The sequence below is a fragment of the Heptranchias perlo genome, unplaced genomic scaffold, assembly GCF_035084215.1.
Source record: "Heptranchias perlo isolate sHepPer1 unplaced genomic scaffold, sHepPer1.hap1 HAP1_SCAFFOLD_420, whole genome shotgun sequence".
NCBI lineage: Eukaryota > Metazoa > Chordata > Chondrichthyes > Hexanchiformes > Hexanchidae > Heptranchias > Heptranchias perlo.
In genome coordinates, this window is record NW_027139432.1 from 110,001 (window position 1) to 129,346 (window position 19,346).

Below are 19,346 nucleotides of genomic sequence, written 5' to 3' on the forward strand. Positions count from 1 at the left end.
CTCCTGACTGTACAGTGTGTGTGTGTGTGTGTGTGTCTCAGTCTCACTGGTCCCATAACATAACTTTAAAGCAGTAAAATTAACCCGAACCTGCTCCAAAGACAAAACCGATCCAGATCTTGAAGGTGTGATGATTTCCTCCTTCTCTCTGCTCTGTTGGTGGGAGGCTCATTTCCAGTCCCAGGTATTTGTCTATTCCCCATGTCTGATGGGTTGTTTCCTGTGAACAGTTTGTCAGAGAGTGTTTCACTGCCTCAGGGTGTTTACAGAGAGAGAGAGAGAGAGAGAGAAGCAGCTCCCATCCTGGTCTGAAAGACCCAGTCAATGAGAGATTTATAAAACAATCCAGCCCAGTGCAGTTAAACCTTGTCCCCTATTAATCCAAACACACCATATTGTGAGCAAAATTCAATATTTCACAGGGCCAGTGAGTCCCAGACACAGATTGTACCCACCTCCCTAAACTAAACTCAACTCCTTTAAAAAGTGTCTGTCAAAACACAGCCCGTTTCGGGACTGAACCCCTCAAATAACCGTTACACTCAACATTGCAATCTCTCAGTGAATTGTTCCCTTTTACCCACTGTGTGCTGTGCATGTACAGGAGCTGACACTGAGACACACACGGGCCGTACCGTACCTGAGTACTTTTCAATCAAGAGAAATTCAGAGAGACAACAGAGAGAGGGGCAGAGAGAGAGAAAAGGACAGAGAGAGAGAGGGGCGAGAGGCAGAGAGAGAGAGAGAAAAAGGCAGAGCGGGGAGAGAGTCAGAGAGAGAAAAACAGACAGTGCGAGAGGCAGAAGGAGAGAGGGGGACAGAGAGAGATAAAAAGAGAGAGAGGGGCAGAGAGTGTGGTAGAGAGGCAGAGAGTGGATTGGTCCTGCCTGGTGATTTACCCGATTCCTGCGAGCAGCCAGGCCTCTCTGGGCTGTTTAATGGCTTCTCACCAGCAAGGGGGGGCCCCCATCTCCCACCTCGCAATAAACTCTTTCACTCAGATGCTTCCTCTCACCCTCACACATTACCACTGTTGCAAGCCGCACACCCACAACTCATAGGTCACACATACTGGCAGCTATTCAACCATGACAGGCACATCACCCAAACACCCTGCAGGACCCTCACCGACACACGTCCCACTTTCTGGCAGGAGACCCCCTCACACTCTCTCTCCCCCTCGCTCTGTCTTTTTCTCTCACTCTCTGTTCCTCTATCTTTCTCTGCCTCTCTCCCCTCTCTGTCATTTTCTCTCTCTCTCTCTCTTGATCTCTCTGCCTCTCTCTCTGTTATTCTCTCTCTCTCCCCCCACTCTCTCTGTCTTTTTATTTTCTGTCTCTGCCTCTCTCTCGTCTTTGCTCTCTGTCCTTCTCTCTCTGTCCTTCTCTCTCCTGTCCTTCTCTCTGTGTCCTTCTCTCTGTGTCCTTCTCTCTGTGTCTTCTCTCTGTGTCCTTCTCTCTGTGTCCTTCTCTCTGTGTCCTTCTCTCTGTGTCCTTCTCTCTGTGTCCTTCTCTCTGTGTCCTTCTCTCTGTGTCCTTCTCTCTGTGTCCTTCTCTCTGTGTCCTTCTCTCTGTGTCCTTCTCTCTGTGTCCCTTCTCTCTGTGTCCTTCTCTCTGTGTCCTTCTCTCTGTGTCCTTCTCTCTGTGTCCTTCTCTCTGTGTCCTTCTCTCTGTGTCCTTCTCTCTGTGTCCTTCTCTCTGTGTCCTTCTCTCTGTGTTCCTTCTCTCTGTGTCCTTCTCTCTCTGTGTCCTTCTCTCTCTGTGTCCTTCTCTCTCTGTGTCCTTCTCTCTGTGTCCTTCTCTCTGTGTCCTTCTCTCTTGTGTCCTTCTCTCTCTGTGTCCTCTCTCTCTGCTGTCCTTCTCTCTGTGTCCTTCTCCTCTGTGTCCTCTCTCTCTGTGTCCTTCTCTCTCTGTGTCCTTCTCTCTCTGTGTCCTTCTCTCTCTGTGTCCTTCTCTCTCTGTGTCCTTCTCTCTGTGTCCTTCTCTCTGTGTCCTTCTCTCTGTGTCCTTCTCTCTGTGTCCTTCTCTCTGTGTCCTTCTCTCTGTGTCCTTCTCTCTGTGTCCTTCTCTCTGTGTCCTTCTCTCTGTGTCCTTCTCTCTGTGTCCTTCTCTCTGTGTCCTTCTCTCTGTGTCCTTCTCTCTGTGTCCTTCTCTCTGTGTCCGTCTTCTCTCTGTGTCCTTCTCTCTGTGTCCTTCTCTCTGTGTCCTTCTCTCTGTGTCCTTCTCTCTGTGTCCTTCTCTCTGTGTCCTTCTCTCTGTGTCCTTCTCTCTCTGTCCTTCTCTCTGTGTCCTTCTCTCTGTGTCCTTCTCTCTGCTGTCCTTCTCTCTCTGTCCTTCTCTCTCTGTCCTTCTCTCTCTGTCTTCTCTCTGTCCTTCTCTCTCTGTCCTTCTCTCTCTGTCCTTCTCTCTCTGTCCTTCTCTCTCTGTCCTTCTCTCTTCTGTCCTTCTCTCTGTGTCCTCTCTCTGTGTCCTTCTCTCTGTGTCCTTCTCTCTGTGTCCTTCTCTCTGTGTCCTTCTCTCTGTGTCCTTCTCTCTGTGTCCTTCTCTCTGTGTCCTTCTCCTCTGTGTCCTTCTTCTCTGTGTCCTTCTCTCTGTGTCTTCCTTCTCTCTGTGTCCTTCTCTCTGTGTCCTTCTCTCTGTGTCCTTCTCTCTGTGTCCTTCTCTCTGTGTCCTTCTCTCTGTGTCCTTCTCTCTGTGTCCTTCTCTCTGTGTCCTTCTCTCTGTGTCCTTCTCTCTGTGTCCTCTCTCTCTGTGTCCTTCTCTCTGTGTCCTTCTCTCTCTGTCTTCTCTCTCTGTCTTCTCTCTGTCCTTCTCTCTCTCTGTCCTTCTCTCTGTCCTTCTCTCTGTGTCCTTCTCTCTCTGTCCTTCTCTCTGTGTCCTTCTCTCTGTGTCCTTCTCTCTGTGTCCTTCTCTCTGTGTCCTTCTCTCTGTGTCCTTCTCTCTGTGTCCTTCTCTCTGTGTCCTTCTCTCTGTGTCCTTCTCTCTGTGTCCTTCTCTCTGTGTCCTTCTCTCTGTGTCCTTCTCTCTGTGTCCTTCTCTCTGTGTCCTTCTCTCTGTGTCCTTCTCTCTGTGTCCTTCTCTCTGTGTCCTTCTCTCTCTGTGTCCTTCTCTCTGTGTCCTTCTCTCTGTGTCCTTCTCTCTGTGTCCTTCTCTCTGTGTCCTTCTCTCTGTGTCCTTCTCTCTGTGTCCTTCTCTCTGTGTCCTTCTCTCTGTGTCCTTCTCTCTGTGTCCTTCTCTCTGTGTCCTTCTCTCTGTGTCCTTCTCTCTGTGTCCTTCTCTCTGTGTCCTTCTCTCTGTGTCCTTCTCTCTGTGTCCCTTCTCTCTGTGTCCTTCTCTCTGTGTCCTTCTCTCTGTGTCCTTCTCTCTGTGTCCTTCTCTCTGTGTCCTTCTCTCTGTGTCCTTCTCTCTCTGTCCCTTCTCTCTCTGTCCTTCTCTCTCTGTCCTTCTTCGTCTCCTCTCTGTGTCCTTCTCTCTGTGTCCTTCTCTCTGTGTCCTTCTCTCTGTGTCCTTCTCTCTGTGTCCTCTCTCTCTGTGTCCTTCTCTCTGTGTCCTTCTCTCTGTGTCCTTCTCTCTGTGTCCTTTCTCTCTCTGTCCTTCTCTCTCTGTCCTTCTCTCTCTGTCCTTCTCTCTCTGTCCTTCTCTCTCTGTCCTCTCTCTCTTCTCTCCTGTCCTTCTCTCTCTGTCCTTCTCTCTCTGTCCTTCTCTCTCTGTCCTTCTCTCTCTGTCTCTCTCTCTGTCCTTCTCTCTCTGTCCTTCTCTCTCTGTCCTTCTCTCTCTGTCCTTCTCTCTCTGTCCCTTCTCTCTCTGTCCCTCTCTCTCTGTCCCTCTCTCTCTGTCCCTCTCTGTCCTTCCTCTCTCTGTCCCTCTCTCTCTGTCCCTCTCTCTCTGTCCCTCTCTCTCTGTCCTCTCTCTGTCCCTCTCTCTCTGTCCCTCTCTCTCTGTCCCTCTCTCTCTGTCCCTCTCTCTCTGTCCCTCTCTCTCTGTCCCTCTCTCTCTGTCCCTCTCTCTCTGTCCCTCTCTCTCTGTCCCTCTCTCGTCTGTCCCTCTCTCTCTGTCCCTCTCTCTCTGTCCCTCTCTCTCTGTCCCTCTCTCTCTGTCCCTCTCTCTCTGTCCCTCTCTCCTGTCCCTCTCTCCTGTCCCTCTCTCCCTGTCCCTCTCTCCCTGTCCCTCTCTCCCTGTCCCTCTCTCCCTGTCCCTCTCTCCCTGTCCCTCTCTCCCTGTCCCTCTCTCCTGTCCTCTCTCCCTGTCCCTCTCTCCCTGTCCCTCTCTCCCTGTCCCTCTCTCCCTGTCCCTCTCTCCCTGTCCCTCTCTCCCTGTCCCTCTCTCCCTGTCCCTCTCTCCCTGTCCCTCTCTCCCTGTCCCTCTCTCCCTGTCCCTCTCTCCCTGTCCCTCTCTCCCTGTCCCTCTCTCCCTGTCCCTCTCTCCCTGTCCCTCTCTCCTGTCCCTCTCTCCTGTCCCTCTCTCCCTGTCCCTCTCTCCCTGTCCCTCTCTCCCTGTCCTCTCTCCCTGTCCCTCTCTCCCTGTCCCTCTCTCCCTGTCCCTCTCTCCCTGTCCCTCTCCTCCCTGTCCCTCTCTCCCTGTCCTCTCTCCCTGTCCCTCTGCCTCTTTGTCCTCTGCCTCTTTGTCCCTCTGCCTCTTTGTCCCTCTGCCTCTTTGTCCCTCTGCCTCTTGTCCCTCTGCCTCTTTGTCCCTCTGCCTCTTTGTCCCTCTGCCTCTTTGTCCCTCTGCCTCTCTGTCCCTCTGCCTCTCTGTCCCTCTGCCTCTCTGTCCCTCTGCCTCTCTGTCCCTCTGCCTCTTTATCCCTCTCTCTGTCTCGCTCTCTCTGCCTCTCTCGCCCTGTCTTTGCCTTTTTCTCTGCCTCTCTCTCGTTCTGTTTCTATCTCTCTCCCCCTCGCTCTCTTTCTCTCTCTCTCTGTTTTCCTCACTACCTATCTGTCCCCCTCGCTGTCTCTCTGCCTATCTCCACTCTCCCGCTGTGTTTTTCGCAGTCTCCCCCCCTCTGTCTCCCCCCCCCCCTCTGTCTCCCCCCCCCCTCTGTCTCCCCCCCCTCTGTCTCCCCCCCCCTCTGTCTCCCCCCCCTCTGTCTCCCCCCCCTCTGTCTCCCCCCCCTCTGTCTCCCCCCCCTCTGTCTCCCCCCCCTCTGTCTCCCCCCCCCTCTGTCTCCCCCCCCTCTGTCTCCCCCCCCTCTGTCTCCCCCCCCCTCTGTCTCCCCCCCCTCTGTCTCCCCCCCCCTCTGTCTCCCCCCCCCTCTGTCTCCCCCCCCTCTGTCTTCCCCCCCTCTGTCTCCCCCCCCTCTGTCTCCCCCCCCTCTGTCTCCCCCCCCCCTCTGTCTCCCCCCCCCTCTGTCTCCCCCCCCCCCCTCTGTCTCCCCCCCCCCCTCTGTCTCCCCCCCCCCCTCTGTCTCCCCCCCCCTCTGTCTCCCCCCCCCCCTCTGTCTCCCCCCCCCCTCTGTCTCCCCCCCCCCCCTCTGTCTCCCCCCCCCCTCTGTCTCCCCCCCCCCCTGTCTCCCCCCCCCCCTCTGTCTCCCCCCCCCCTCTGTCTCCCCCCCCCCCCTCTGTCTCCCCCCCCCCTCTGTCTCCCCCCCCCCTCTGTCTCCCCCCCCCCCTCTGTCTCCCCCCCCCCCTCTGTCTCCCCCCCCCCCTCTGTCTCCCCCCCCCCCTCTGTCTCCCCCCCCCCCTCTGTCTCCCCCCCCCCTCTGTCTCCTCCCCCCCCTCTGTCTCTCCCCCCCCCTCTGTCTCCCCCCCCCCCCTGTCTCCCCCTCGCTCTCTTTCCCCCTCGCTCTCTTTCCCCCTCGCTCTCTTTCCCCCTCGCTCTCTTTCTCCCCCTCGCTCTCTTCCCCTCGCTCTCTTCCTCCCCCTCGCTCTCTTTCCCCCTCGCTCTCTTTCCCCCTCGCTCTCTTTCCCCCTCGCTCTCTTTCCCCCTCGCTCTCTTTCCCCCTCGCTCTCTTTCCCCCTCGCTCTCTTTCCCCCCTCGCTCTCTTTTCCCCCTCGCTCTCTTTCCCCCTCGCTCTCTTTCCCCCCTCGCTCTCTTTCCCCCTCGCTCTCTTTCCCCCTCGCTCTCTTTCCCCTCGCTCTCTTCCCCCTCGCTCTCTTTCCCCTCGCTCTCTTTCCCCCTCGCTCTCTTTCCCCCTCGCTCTCTTTCCCCCTCGCTCTCTTTCCCCCTCGCTCTCTTTCCCCCTCGCTCTCTTTCCCCCCTCGCTCTCTTTCCCCCTCGCTCTCTTTCCCCCTCGCTCTCTTTCCCCCTCGCTCTCTTTCCCCCTCGCTCTCTTTCCCCCTCGCTCTCTTTCCCCCCTCGCTCTCTTTCCCCCTCGCTCTCTTTCCCCCCTCGCTCTCTTTCCCCCTCGCTCTCTTCCCCCTCGCTCTCTTTCCCCCTCGCTCTCTTTCCCCCTCGCTCTCTTTCCCCTCGCTCTCTTTCCCCCTCGCTCTCTTTCCCCCCTCGCTCTCTTTCCCCCCTCGCTCTCTTTCCCCCTCGCTCTCTTTCCCCCTCGCTCTCTTTCCCCCTCGCTCTCTTTCCCCTCGCTCTCTTTCCCCCTCGCTCTCTTTCCCCCTCGCTCTCTTTCCCCCTCGCTCTCTTTCCCCCTCGCTCTCTTTCCCCCTCGCTCTCTTTCCCCCTCGCTCTCTTTCCCCCTCGCTCTCTTTCCCCCTCGCTCTTCTTTCCCCCTCGCTCTCTTTCCCCCTCGCTCTCTTTTCCCCCTCGCTCTCTTTCCCCCTCGCTCTCTTTCCCCTCGCTCTCTTTCCCCCTCGCTCTCTCTTCCCCCTCGCTCTCTTTCCCCCTCGCTCTCTTTCTCCCCCTCGCTCTCTTTCCCCCTCGCTCTCTTTCCCCCTCGCCTCTCTTTCCCCCCTCGCTCTCTTTCCCCCTCGCTCTCTTTCCCCCTCGCTCTCTTTCCCCCTCGCTCTCTTTCCCCCCTCGCTCTCTTTCCCCCTCGCTCTCTTTCCCCCCTCGCTCTCTTTCCCCCTCGCTCTCTTTCCCCCTCGCTCTCTTTCCCCCTCGCTCTCTTTCCCCCTCGCTCTCTTTCCCCCTCGCTCTCTTTCCCCCTCGCTCTCTTTCCCCCTCGCTCTCTTTCCCCCTCGCTCTCTTTCCCCCTCGCTCTCTTTCCCCCTCGCTCTCTTTCCCCCTCGCTCTCTTTCCCCCTCGCTCTCTTTCCCCCTCGCTCTCTTTCCCCCTCGCTCTCTTTCCCCCTCGCTCTCTTTCCCCCTCGCTCTCTTTCCCCCTCGCTCTCTTTCCCCCTCGCTCTCTTTCCCCCTCGCTCTCTTTCCCCCTCGCTCTCTTTCCCCCTCGCTCTCTTTCCCCCTCGCTCTCTTTCCCCCTCGCTCTCTTTCCCCCTCGCTCTCTTTCCCCCTCGCTCTCTTTCCCCCTCGCTCTCTTTCCCCCTCGCTCTCTTTCCCCCTCGCTCTCTTTCCCCCTCGCTCTCTTTCCCCCTCGCTCTCTTTCCCCCTCGCTCTCTTTCCCCCTCGCTCTCTTTCCCCCTCGCTCTCTTTCCCCCTCGCTCTCTTTCCCCCTCGCTCTCTTTCCCCCTCGCTCTCTTTCCCCCTCGCTCTCTTTCCCCCTCGCTCTCTTTCCCCCTCGCTCTCTTTCCCCCTCGCTCTCTTTCCCCCTCGCTCTCTTTCCCCCTCGCTCTCTTTCCCCCTCGCTCTCTTTCCCCCTCGCTCTCTTTCCCCCTCGCTCTCTTTCCCCCTCGCTCTCTTTCCCCCTCGCTCTCTTTCCCCCTCGCTCTCTTTCCCCCTCGCTCTCTTTCCCCCTCGCTCTCTTTCCCCCTCGCTCTCTTTCCCCCTCGCTCTCTTTCCCCCTCGCTCTCTTTCCCCCTCGCTCTCTTTCCCCCTCGCTCTCTTTCCCCCTCGCTCTCTTTCCCCCTCGCTCTCTTTCCCCCTCGCTCTCTTTCCCCCTCGCTCTCTTTCCCCCTCGCTCTCTTTCCCCCTCGCTCTCTTTCCCCCTCGCTCTCTTTCCCCCTCGCTCTCTTTCCCCCTCGCTCTCTTTCCCCCTCGCTCTCTTTCCCCCTCGCTCTCTTTCCCCCTCGCTCTCTTTCCCCCTCGCTCTCTTTCCCCCTCGCTCTCTTTCCCCCTCGCTCTCTTTCCCCCTCGCTCTCTTTCCCCCTCGCTCTCTTTCCCCCTCGCTCTCTTTCCCCCTCGCTCTCTTTCCCCCTCGCTCTCTTTCCCCCTCGCTCTCTTTCCCCCTCGCTCTCTTTCCCCCTCGCTCTCTTTCCCCCTCGCTCTCTTTCCCCCTCGCTCTCTTTCCCCCTCGCTCTCTTTCCCCCTCGCTCTCTTTCCCCCTCGCTCTCTTTCCCCCTCGCTCTCTTTCCCCCTCGCTCTCTTTCCCCCTCGCTCTCTTTCCCCCTCGCTCTCTTTCCCCCTCGCTCTCTTTCCCCCTCGCTCTCTTTCCCCCTCGCTCTCTTTCCCCCTCGCTCTCTTTCCCCCTCGCTCTCTTTCCCCCTCGCTCTCTTTCCCCCTCGCTCTCTTTCCCCCTCGCTCTCTTTCCCCCTCGCTCTCTTTCCCCCTCGCTCTCTTTCCCCCTCGCTCTCTTTCCCCCTCGCTCTCTTTCCCCCTCGCTCTCTTTCCCCCTCGCTCTCTTTCCCCCTCGCTCTCTTTCCCCCTCGCTCTCTTTCCCCCTCGCTCTCTTTCCCCCTCGCTCTCTTTCCCCCTCGCTCTCTTTCCCCCTCGCTCTCTTTCCCCCTCGCTCTCTTTCCCCCTCGCTCTCTTTCCCCTCGCTCTCTTTCCCCCTCGCTCTCTTTCCCCCTCGCTCTCTTTCCCCCTCTGCCTCTCTCCCCTTCGCTCTCTGTCCTTCGCCCTCTCTGTCTCTTTCTCTCTCTCCCCCTCGCTCTCTTTCTCTCTCTCTCTCTCTGTTTTTCTCACTACCTCTCTGTCCCCCTCGCTGTCTCTCTGCCTATCTCCCACTCTCCCGCTGTGTTTTTCGCTGTCTCTCTCTCTCTCTCTCTCTCTGTCTCTGTCTCTGTCTCTCTCTGTCTCTCTCTCTCTCTCTCTGTCTCTCTCTCTCTTTGTCTCTCTCTCTCTCTTTGTCTCTCTCTCTCTCTTTGTCTCTCTCTCTCTTTGTTTGTCTCTCTCTCTCTCTTTGTCTCTCTCTCTCTTTGTTTGTCTCTCTCTCTCTCTTTGTCTCTCTCTGTCTCTGTCTCTCTCTCTCTCTCTCTCTCTGTCTCTCTCTATCTCTCTCTGTGTGCTGTACATGTACAGGAGCTGACACTGAGACACACACGGGCCGTACAGTACCAGACAGGAGTGAATCGTTCCCTTTTACCCACTATGTACTGTACATGTACAGGAGCTGACACTGAGACACACACGTGCCGTACAGTACCAGACAGGAGTGAATCGTTCCCTTTAACCCACCATGTGCTGTACATGTACAGGAGCTCACACTGAGACACACAGTAACAAACTTTATATGGTATCAGAAGTTAACCCCTTACATGCTGTTTCAAGCAATACAAAAATATAAGTTAAAGAAGATGGTGGGGAGGGCAGGAATGCTGTGGATCCAATCGCTCATCTCTGCCCAGCTCCGTCATGCCAGAATATCACCATCTGTTCGAGCCCAAATTCCTCCCTTCGTTCATTGCAAGTGCAACTTTTCAGAAATAACACAAAGTGGATCAAACTATTATTCAGAGGCTGACAATGTGACATATCTCGGGTCTTAATTGAAATTAAAAGCTCTTTCAGGGAGCGTCCTGCAGCACGCAGAGGGCCCAAATGTGAAAACAGCCTCCAAATGTTTTCTTAGTTTGAAGTTTAATTTTTGAAAAGGTCACGGACAACTCAGAAAGAAATAGTGTTAATTCCGAAGCCATTTTGGGCCCCCATGTGAAATTGTATTGTAATGGAACCACACAGACACATGGGGAAGCTCGGGAGCAAACTGATTGGAATTTGAGATTTTAATCCCATATTCATTTGTGGCACAGCTCAGCTCAATTCAATCCCAATGTCTGTACAAGGGACACGTGTCTCCTGACTGTACAGTGTGTGTGTGTGTGTGTGTGTGTGTGTGTGTGTGTGTCTCAGTCTCACTGGTCCCATAACATAACTTTAAAGCAGTAAAATTAACCAGAACCTGCTCCAAAGACAAAACAGATCCAGATCTTGAAGGTGTGATGATTTCCTCCTTCTCTCTGCTCTGTTGGTGGGAGGCTCATTTCCAGTCCCAGTTTTTTGTCTATTCCCCATGTCTGATGGGTTGTTTCCTGTGAACAGTTTGTCAGAGAGTGTTTCACTGCCTCAGGGTGTTCACAGAGAGAGAGAAGCAGCTCCCATCCTGGTCTGAAGGACCCAGTCAATGAGAGATTTATAAAACAATCCAGCCCAGTGCAGTTAAACCTTGTCCCCCATTAATCCAAACACACCATATTGTGAGCAAAATTCAATATTTCACAGGGCCAGTGAGTCCCAGACACGGATTGTACCCACCTCCCTAAACTAAACTCAACTCCTCACTGTAAAAAGTGTCTGTCAAAACACAGCCCGTTTAGGGACTGAACCCCTCAAATAAACGTTACACTCAACATTGCAATCTCTCAGTGAATCGTTCCCTTTTACCCACTGTGTGCTGTACATGAACAGGAGCTGACACTGAGACACACACGGGCCGTACAGTACCAGACAGGAGTGAATCGTTCCCTTTTACCCACTCTGTGCTGTACACGTACAGTACAGTTGTGGTGGTGGTTGTTCTGGTGGCCCAAACGCAAAGGCCGACGCTCTGGCATCGCTCTGGGATCCCCGGCTGCACCCTGGCCTCACTCTGGGCTGACTGGGTGCACTCTAGGACCCCGGCATCACTCTGGGGTCACTGGGACATTCTGGGGTCACTGCGGGATCACTGGGGACACTCTGTCGGCCGCTTGCCGCCATCTGATAAGATGGCGGCGGCGGTGGCCATTTTTTCCAAGATGGTGGCCGTGCTTGCCGCCATTTTATCCCAGATGGCGGCAGCGCCTGCCGCCATGTTTTCCAAGATGGCGGCCGTGCTTGCTGCCATTTTTTCCAAGATGGTGGCCGCGCCGGCCGCCATTTTGTCCAAGACGGACTCTGCACTTGCCTCCATTTTGTCCAAGCTGGCTTCATTTATTATATAAATAATTGAAAAGTTTAAAATGTAATATAAATAACTCAATATTTTAATTCATTAAATAAATAATGAATTGCTTATTTTATTATATCAATAATTTAATTGTTTTCAAGTGTTTAATTTATTAAATGAATACTTCAAATGTTTCATTTATTACAAAGAGAAGTCAATAGTTTAAATTATTCGATTGATTAATTTATTATGTAAATAACCAAGAGTTTAATTTATTGTATAAAAAATTCAATAGCTAAATTTATTATGTATATAGTTCAATTGTTTAATATTTTATAAATAATTCAAGTGTTTAATTTTTATGTAAATTATTGAATTATTTAATTTATTATATGAATAATTAAATTGATTAATATATTTGATCAATAATTCAGTAGTTTAATTATATAATAATTGAAGTGTATAATTTACGATGTAAATAGCTCCGTTGTTTAATTTATTGTATAAATAATTCAATTGGTGAATTTATTATACAAACAAACAAGTGTTTAATTTATTATATGAAGCATTCAAGTGTATAATTTATTACGTAAATACTTCATTTGTTTAATTTATTATTTAAATAATTCAACTGTTTCATTTATTATATAAATAATTCAATAGTTTAATTCATTATATAAATAATCAATTGTTTAATTTCTTACATAACTACATCAGTTGTTAAATTAAACTATTGAATTATTTTCATAATAACTTAAGTATCCAAATAATTCAATAGTTTAATTTATTATATAATAATGCATGTCTAATTTATTATATAAAAAATCAATTGTTTAATTTATTATATAAATAATTCCAGTGTTAAATTTATTCTATGAAGAAACAATGGTTTAATTCATTATGTAAATAATTCGTGTTTAATTTATTATATAAATAATTCAACAGCTTAATTTATTACATAAATCACACGTGTTAAATTTATTATATAAAGAGGTCGTGTTTAAATTATATAATTAATTCACAGGTTTAACTTATCATACAAAGATTCAAGTGTTTATTTAATCATATCAATAATCCATTATTTAATTTATTGAATGAAGACTTTCAAAACATTATTTATCATATAAATAATCAAGTGTTTCATTTATTATACAAATAATCAAGTGTTTCATTTATTATATACATACACATAATCAATTGTTTACTTTATTACATAAAGAAGTCTCGTCTTTAATTTATTATATAAATAATTCAACGAAATATTGAATTCTTTACATAATAAATTAAACAAAGGAATATTTATATAATGAATTAAACTATTGAATTGTTTATGTAATAAATTAAACAATTGATTATTTAATGAATTCAACGATTCAATTATTTAGAAAATAAATTAAACACTTGAATTATCTGCTTCCAATGTCTTTGTTTTTCGGCCTGATATTAAGATCATTAATGGCGGCTGCATCACCCAGCATGCAGCGCGGTACAGATTGTGCCCTATCTGAATCAGTGGAGCCCAGTGCGCAGGCGCAGTAGTGACTCATTACCGGTCAGTGTGTCCTGAGCATGCGCGGCCAGTCGAGGCTGCGGGAGGAGCGCGTTCGGTGCAGGTCAGAGGATCGGAGCAAGAGGCTCAATAAACCCCGGGGCCCGGGTCCGGGCTCAGGCCCAGGCTCAGGCTTTACAAACCCCGAGTGCGGCCCCAGACCCGAATATAAAACAGTGAACATTATCCCCCCCTCACTACCCGCCGGGAAATGAAGGGGAAATGGGGATCGGTCAGGGAGCGTCTGTAAATGAAGGGGAAATGGGGATCGGTCAGGGAGCGTCTGTAAATGAAGGAGAAATGGTGATCGATCAGGGAGCGTCTGTAAATGAAGGGGAAATGGTGATCGGCCAGGGAGCGTCTGGAAATGAAGGAGGAATGGTGATCGGTCAGGGAGCGTCTGGAAATGAAGGAGGAATGGTGATCGGTCAGGGAGCGTCTGTAAATGAAGGAGAAATGGTGATCGGTCAGGGAGCGTCTGTAAATGAAGGAGAAATGGTGATCGGTCAGGGAGTGTCTGTAAATGAAGGAGAAATGGTGATCGGTCAGGGGGCGTCTGTAAATTAAGGAGAAATGGTGATCTCTATACCTTTAGTCATCCAGGGAGCTCTAGCTTTGGATGCTGTTCCTTTCCTCCTCGTGGGAATCTGTCTACTCTGTACCCAAACCAACTCCTCCTTGAAGGCCTCCCACTGTTCAATTACTGTTCTGCCTGCCAATTTTTGATACCAATCCACCTGGACAAGATCCCTTTTTAACTCACTGGAATGAGCCCTCCTCCAGTTCAGAATTTTCACATTTGACTGTCCCCTGTCCTTTTCCATAACTGTTCTAAACCAAATGAGATTATGATCACTGCTGCCCCACTGAAACATGCTCCACCTGCCCCACTTCATTCTCCACACCCAGCCCACTGCTGTACTCACACTCTTTCACACACTCACACTCACTCTCTCACACTCTCTCTCACACCCTTTCACTTATGGTTTAGGGCCACTGAAAGATGATGCGATGGGTTTGGATTTCAGCACAGGGAGGAGGGAGAGTGTGTGGGACGGGGATTTACAGCTTTGAGGAATGAGAGAGGAAATAATGTTCCATAGAAAGTAAAGTTATCTGATCTGAATTTCTATCCTGTAATTACAGTGATAACTTTTATAAACTACTTTTACAGGGGAGGATTTGCAGAGGGAAACTCAAACCAAAGATCACGTCAAGATCTGACAGAGTCACTCGATTCATCAGGACCTGAATATCATCGACCTTTGAATGTGGAAGGAGAAATGTTTGTCTGTTCTGTCTGTGGGAGATGATTTTAGACATCAGTGTGAGTGGAAAAGCACCGAGACATACACACACCCGAGTGAGAGTGTTCCAGTGCACTGACTGTGGAAAGAGCTTTAACCAGTTACACAGCCAGAAAAAACACCGCACCATTCACAGTGGGGAGAAACCGTACACGTGTTCTGTGTGTGGACGAGGCTTCAACTGATCATCAACCTGGAGAGACACAAGGACACCCAGACCATGGAGAAACCGTGGAAATGTGGGGACTGTGGGAAGGGATTCAATTACCCGTCCAGGCTGGAAATTCATCAACACAGTCACACTGGGGAGAGGCCGTTCACCTGCTCCTTGTGTGGGAAGAGATTCACTCGGTCATCCATCCTGCTGACACACCAGCGAGTTCACTCTGATGAGAGATCTTTTAAGTGTTCTGACTGTGAGAAGAGGTTTAAAAGCAAAATTGAACTGCTGAGACACCAACGCACTCACACTGGGGAGAGGCCGTTCATCTGCACCGTGTGTGGGAAGAGATTCACTCAGTCATCCAACCTGCTGAAACACCAGCGAGTTCACACTGGGGAGAGGCCGTTCACCTGCACCTTGTGTGGGATGAGATTCACTCGGTCATTCATCCTGCTGAGACACCAGCGAGTTCACTCCGATGAGAGACCTTTTAAATGTTCTGTCTGTGAGAAGAGGTTTAAAAGCAAATTTAATCTGCTGACACACCAACGCACCCACACTGGGGAGAGGCCGTTCTCCTGCTCAGTGTATGGGAAGGGATTCGCTGGGTCATCCACCCTGCTGAAACACCAGCGAGTTCACACTGGGGAGAGGCCGTTCACCTGCTCCGTGTGTGGGAAGAGATTCACTCGGTCATCCAACCTGCAGAGACACCAGCGAGTTCACTCCGATGAGAGACCTTTTAAATGTTCTGACTGTGAGAAGAGGTATAAAAGCAAATTTAATCTGCTGACACACCAACGTACTCACACTGGGGAGAGGCCGTTCTCCTGCTCCGTGTGTGGGAAGGGATTCACTTGGTCATCCACCCTGCTGAAACACCAGCGAGTTCACACTGAGAGACCTTTAAATGTTCTGACTGTGGGAAGAGATTTAAAATCAGAAACGAACTGCTGAGACATCGACGCACTCACACTGGGGAGAGACTGTTCACCTGCTCCGTGTGTGGGAAGAGATTCACTCGATCATCCCACTTTCTGAAACATTAACTTGTTCACACTATTGAGTGACCTTTTAATGCAGTGACTGTGAGAAGAGCTTTAAAAGCAGAAATGAACTGCTGTCACATCATCGCATGCCCATTGGTTGAGAGACTGTTCACCTGCTCCGTGTGTGGGAAGGGATTCACTCAGTCATCACACGTGCTGAGACACCAGCGAGTTCACGAAATGAGCAGGTCCAACGAGCCGGTCTGTAACACAGGCCAATGACTCAGTGCAGCTCGTTACCCAGTCACTGGGCTCCGTTATAGCCTCTCCTTTGAGTAACACACAAGGAGAAATTGTAAATCTGAAACAGAAAGAGATAATGTATAACACTTCATATCAACCACCAGTTTTTCCCTCTTTCCGGCTTTTAAAACAATCTGTTTCACAGTTTGTCAAACCCGAAACAGCCTCTGGGATTTGCTGATTGAGAATTTCAGTGGAAATTGGGACCGTCATTCAGTATCGGAACAAATATCCCCGCTGAGGTTTCGGGATTGTTACTGGTTTATTTATATCAGTGAGTGACCAATTTTAAACTAGGTGAGGGTCTAAACCTAAGATAAGAGCCTGGGATAGACAAGAGATTCTTCAATGTATCAAGTTAAATTACACTGATTCCACCAACACTGGACATCACATCCCTCAAACATTGTTACCTGTTACTGTATAAAACTGGTGAGGGTGGAAATGGGAAATAACTGAAAAAAACTTCATTGTTTCAAAGTTATAACCCTGTTTTATCTCTCCTACCCTTCCTAATTAATGGAATGACATTTGAAATTTTTCAATCCATGGAATTATTCCTGAATCAATAGAGTTTTGAGCGATCATGACAAAAGCATATACAATTTCCTCACCTGTTCCCCTTAGTCCCCTGGGATGGTAAACATCAGGTCCTGGAGATTTGTTTATCTTTAGTCTAATTGTTTTCTCCAATACCATTATTTTACTTACACTGAATCCCCTTGATTTATTTTCAGTTTTCCTCGTGTCTCTGGTACATTATCCTCATGCTTTTCTGTGAGTGTCAAAAAAGGCTGCTATTTCCTGATTTTTCAATTACAATATCACCTCCATTTGTCTTTAAGGGGCCCCCATTACTCTTAGTCACCCTTCTTTCTCTTAATGTACGTGTAAAAACCTTGAAAGTTGTCCTTAATTTCACTCACAAGTTTTTCTCGTTTTCCCTCTTTGCACCTTTTACGTTTTTTCGTTTCAGCACCACAATAAACAACTCTTCACTGTGAAATTTACTCAATTAGTTCTTCAGTGTCAGAGCGAGAATTGTCCATCCCGAATTTATTTAAAGTAACAAACACAAGCACAAATATTCATTCGTCGATCAAAGCACCTTTGGACACAGAAAGATAAACACAGCCTGAAACGCAGTCAGTATCGGGATTCACAGGGAAACGGGCAAGCGAAATCGACAAAGATCAAACAGTCTGAACCCACAACAGAATGTGATGTGTAGCTGATAGATATTAATGAGAGGAGGTGGGAAACAGTACCATGAATTAGCACCGTGGCTTAGTTGGTTAAAGCGCTTGTTCAGTAAACAAGAGATCCTGGGTTCAACTCCCAGCACTGCCTTTGTTTAATTTGTGGTGTTTAGTGAATTTTAGACGGAAAAACGCACATTGCGGTGTTTGTGTTTTGTTCAGGAGCCAACACAGAACTGATCAGGAAGTCTCTTCAAAAATGCCTTTTCATGAAACAGTCAGCCCTCTCATAGAATGTGTCAGTGACACGTTCTTGTTTCTGGGCTCATTGAGGTCGGGGGATAATTCTCGATTCGAGGGTCATACCCTGGAGAAGCCCTAATTTAACCCTAGACTTTTGATCTTGACGTGCGGTTCAAACTTTGCAAAGAGGAAAAATAAATCCCCAAATCACTCCACCTGAATCTCAAGCGCTTTCGGAAGAATTTCAGTTCAAACAATCAGGACTTTAAAGGCACCTCAATGAGCTGCACTTTCATTGAACGAGCTTTGCTTCCAATTACATTCGACCTTGAAACCGCTCTGGGTTTTCATCTCACTGAAGCAGAGTGTGGCCGCTCTGTATCTGTGAGCATGTCGGTGACGAGGTTCGCTTTGATATTGGTCGCTCTCAATTTTTAAGATCTCGTCAAGTTCAGGGAAAAGAAACCGAGAATCGAATTGTCCCTGTAAGTGATGAATTGAAGGGATTGGTGCTCCAAGCAGATCTGGAAAATGCGCAGTGCGGTCTCTCAGGAATTCCAAATCCACCCTCTCGCCACTCAGCGATCATATTAACTGAGCTTTACTCTGGCCCAGTGACACCGCGCTGAAATCGAGTATTTCTCTGGCACGTTTCTCTTAACTTCACAGTTGCTGGTTTAAGAGTGAAGACCGGCTCGTTGGATTTTCACTCCTGCAAGTTTCAACCATTCATTTTGGAAAAGTAAACTGACAGTAGACAGCTGTTATATTGGTCACTGCAGCCTCAAGGTTTAGCTCAGTGAATTACTGGTTTCGCAGGTGACCTCTTCACTTGTCTTGATGGTGCTATTGGTTAGATTGATTCGAGCCCTTATTTTATTTTTCCTCAGGATTCATTGCCTCAATGTTCCAGGGTTTCAATGTGTGTTTTGTCTGCAAGAAAATGTACCGTGATCATTGCCGGCTGAGCAGGGCTGATATTCCACCATTTACCCTGTGGACTAAAAAAAACCTTGTGATCGGAGAGCAGGCACATGAAACTTATAAAGGAATGGAACATTGGCTTCACGGAAATCACAATTCATCTTGACAGACAAGATCCTGAAAGGCGAATTCGCTGTGACATGGAGATTTCTGTAGTGAGCGAGACCAGACTGTTTCTATGTTCAGAGAATAAATGGCGCACGCTTTATGTTGGAAAAGCAAAACGGTGGGGATTTTTGTCATAGCCCGATGCCTTTCGTGTTGTATCAACTGTCCCTCGTTGCGTTACTTTCATCTTGATCGCATAACCAGTTCGGGCGTTCTTGTGATAAATGGCGACAATTGCCTGCTTTGATAAATTTAACAACGGCTGCACCAGATTCCTGGCGTCAAAAACACTGAACTTTTAACCCCACTCTTAAGATACAGTCTGTAAAATAATGAAATTTCATCACATGCAAAGCACAAAAATCAAAGATTCCAACCACTCGCTGTGTAAAGAAGTTTCTACTCATGTCACCTTTGCTTCTTTTGCCAATCACCTTAAATCTATGCCCTTTGGTTCATGTCCCTTCCGCCAATGGGAACAGTTTCACTCTATCTACTCTGTCTGGGCCCTTCATGATTTTGAATATCTCCATCAAATCTCCTCTCAGCCTTCTCAGTTCCAAGGTGAACAATCCCAGCGTCTTCAGTCTATCCATGTAATTTAAGTCCCTCATCCCTGGAATCATTCTAGTAAATCTCCTCTGCACCCTCTCAAGGCCTTCACATCCTTCCAAAAGTGCACTGCTCAGAACTGGACACAGTATTCCATTTGTGGCCGAAATAGTGTTTTATGAAGGTTCATCATGACTTCCATGCTTTTCTACTCTATGCCCCTCTTTATAAAGCCCAGGACCCCGTCTGCTTTATAAACCGCTTTCTCAACCTGCCCTGCCACTTTCAACGATTTGTGCACATATACCCCAAGATCCCTCTGTTCCTCTAACCCTTTTAGAATTCTGCCCTCTAGTTTATATTGCCTCTCCTCGTTTTTCCCACCGAAATGCATCACCTCGCATTTTTCCGTGTTAAACTTCATCTGCCACGTGTCCGTCCATGCCACCAGCGTGTCCATATCCTCTTCAAGTCTATCCACTTCACTGTTCTCTACCCTTCCAAGTTTTGTGTCATCTGCAAATTTTGATATTGTACCCTTTACTCCCAAGTCCAAGTCATTAATATATATCAAGAAAAGTAGTGGTCCCAGCACCGACCCCTATGGAACACCATTGCCCACCTCCCTCCTGTTCGAAAAACAACCATTCACCACAACTCTCTGTTTCCTGTCATTTAGCTAGTGTTGCATCCATATTGCTATTGCCCCCATTATTCCATGGGCTGCAATCTTGACAGCAAGCCGACCACGTGGCACATTATCAAACGCTTTTTGAAAATCCATATACACCACGTCAACTGCATTGACCTCATCTACCCTCTCTGTTACCTCATCAACCAACTCTATCAAGTTGGTTAAACACGATTTGCCTTTAACAAATCCGTGCTGGCTTTCCCTAATCAATCCACACTCGTCCAAGTG

The 19,346-nt window shown here is 49.3% G+C and overlaps 3 protein-coding genes across 7 annotated transcripts in view; 2 read left to right on the top strand and 1 right to left on the bottom strand.

Moving 5' to 3' along the window:
- Positions 1-11,018, bottom strand: part of LOC137312325 (uncharacterized) — a 21,833-nt gene extending 10,815 nt beyond the window's left edge. The window contains exon 1 of the mRNA XM_067978912.1: positions 10,853-11,018. Within this exon, the coding sequence (XP_067835013.1) occupies positions 10,853-11,018 (166 nt within the window). The remainder of the gene's footprint in view (positions 1-10,852) is intronic.
- LOC137312323 (zinc finger protein 180-like) overlaps positions 1-18,251 on the top strand; it is a 20,253-nt gene extending 2,002 nt beyond the window's left edge. For 3 of the 5 annotated variants that reach the window (XM_067978908.1, XM_067978907.1, XM_067978909.1), the window contains one exon: positions 13,751-18,251. In XM_067978908.1, coding sequence (XP_067835009.1) covers positions 14,104-15,003 — 900 coding nt within the window. In that variant the 5' untranslated portion in view covers positions 13,751-14,103 and the 3' untranslated portion in view covers positions 15,004-18,251. The remainder of the gene's footprint in view (positions 1-13,750) is intronic. The other 2 variants (XR_010960692.1, XR_010960693.1) reach the window with 2 other exon arrangements.
- Positions 1-19,346, top strand: part of LOC137312324 (zinc finger protein 271-like) — a 175,951-nt gene that overhangs the window by 108,555 nt on the left and 48,050 nt on the right. The gene's annotated exons all lie outside the window — the stretch shown is intronic.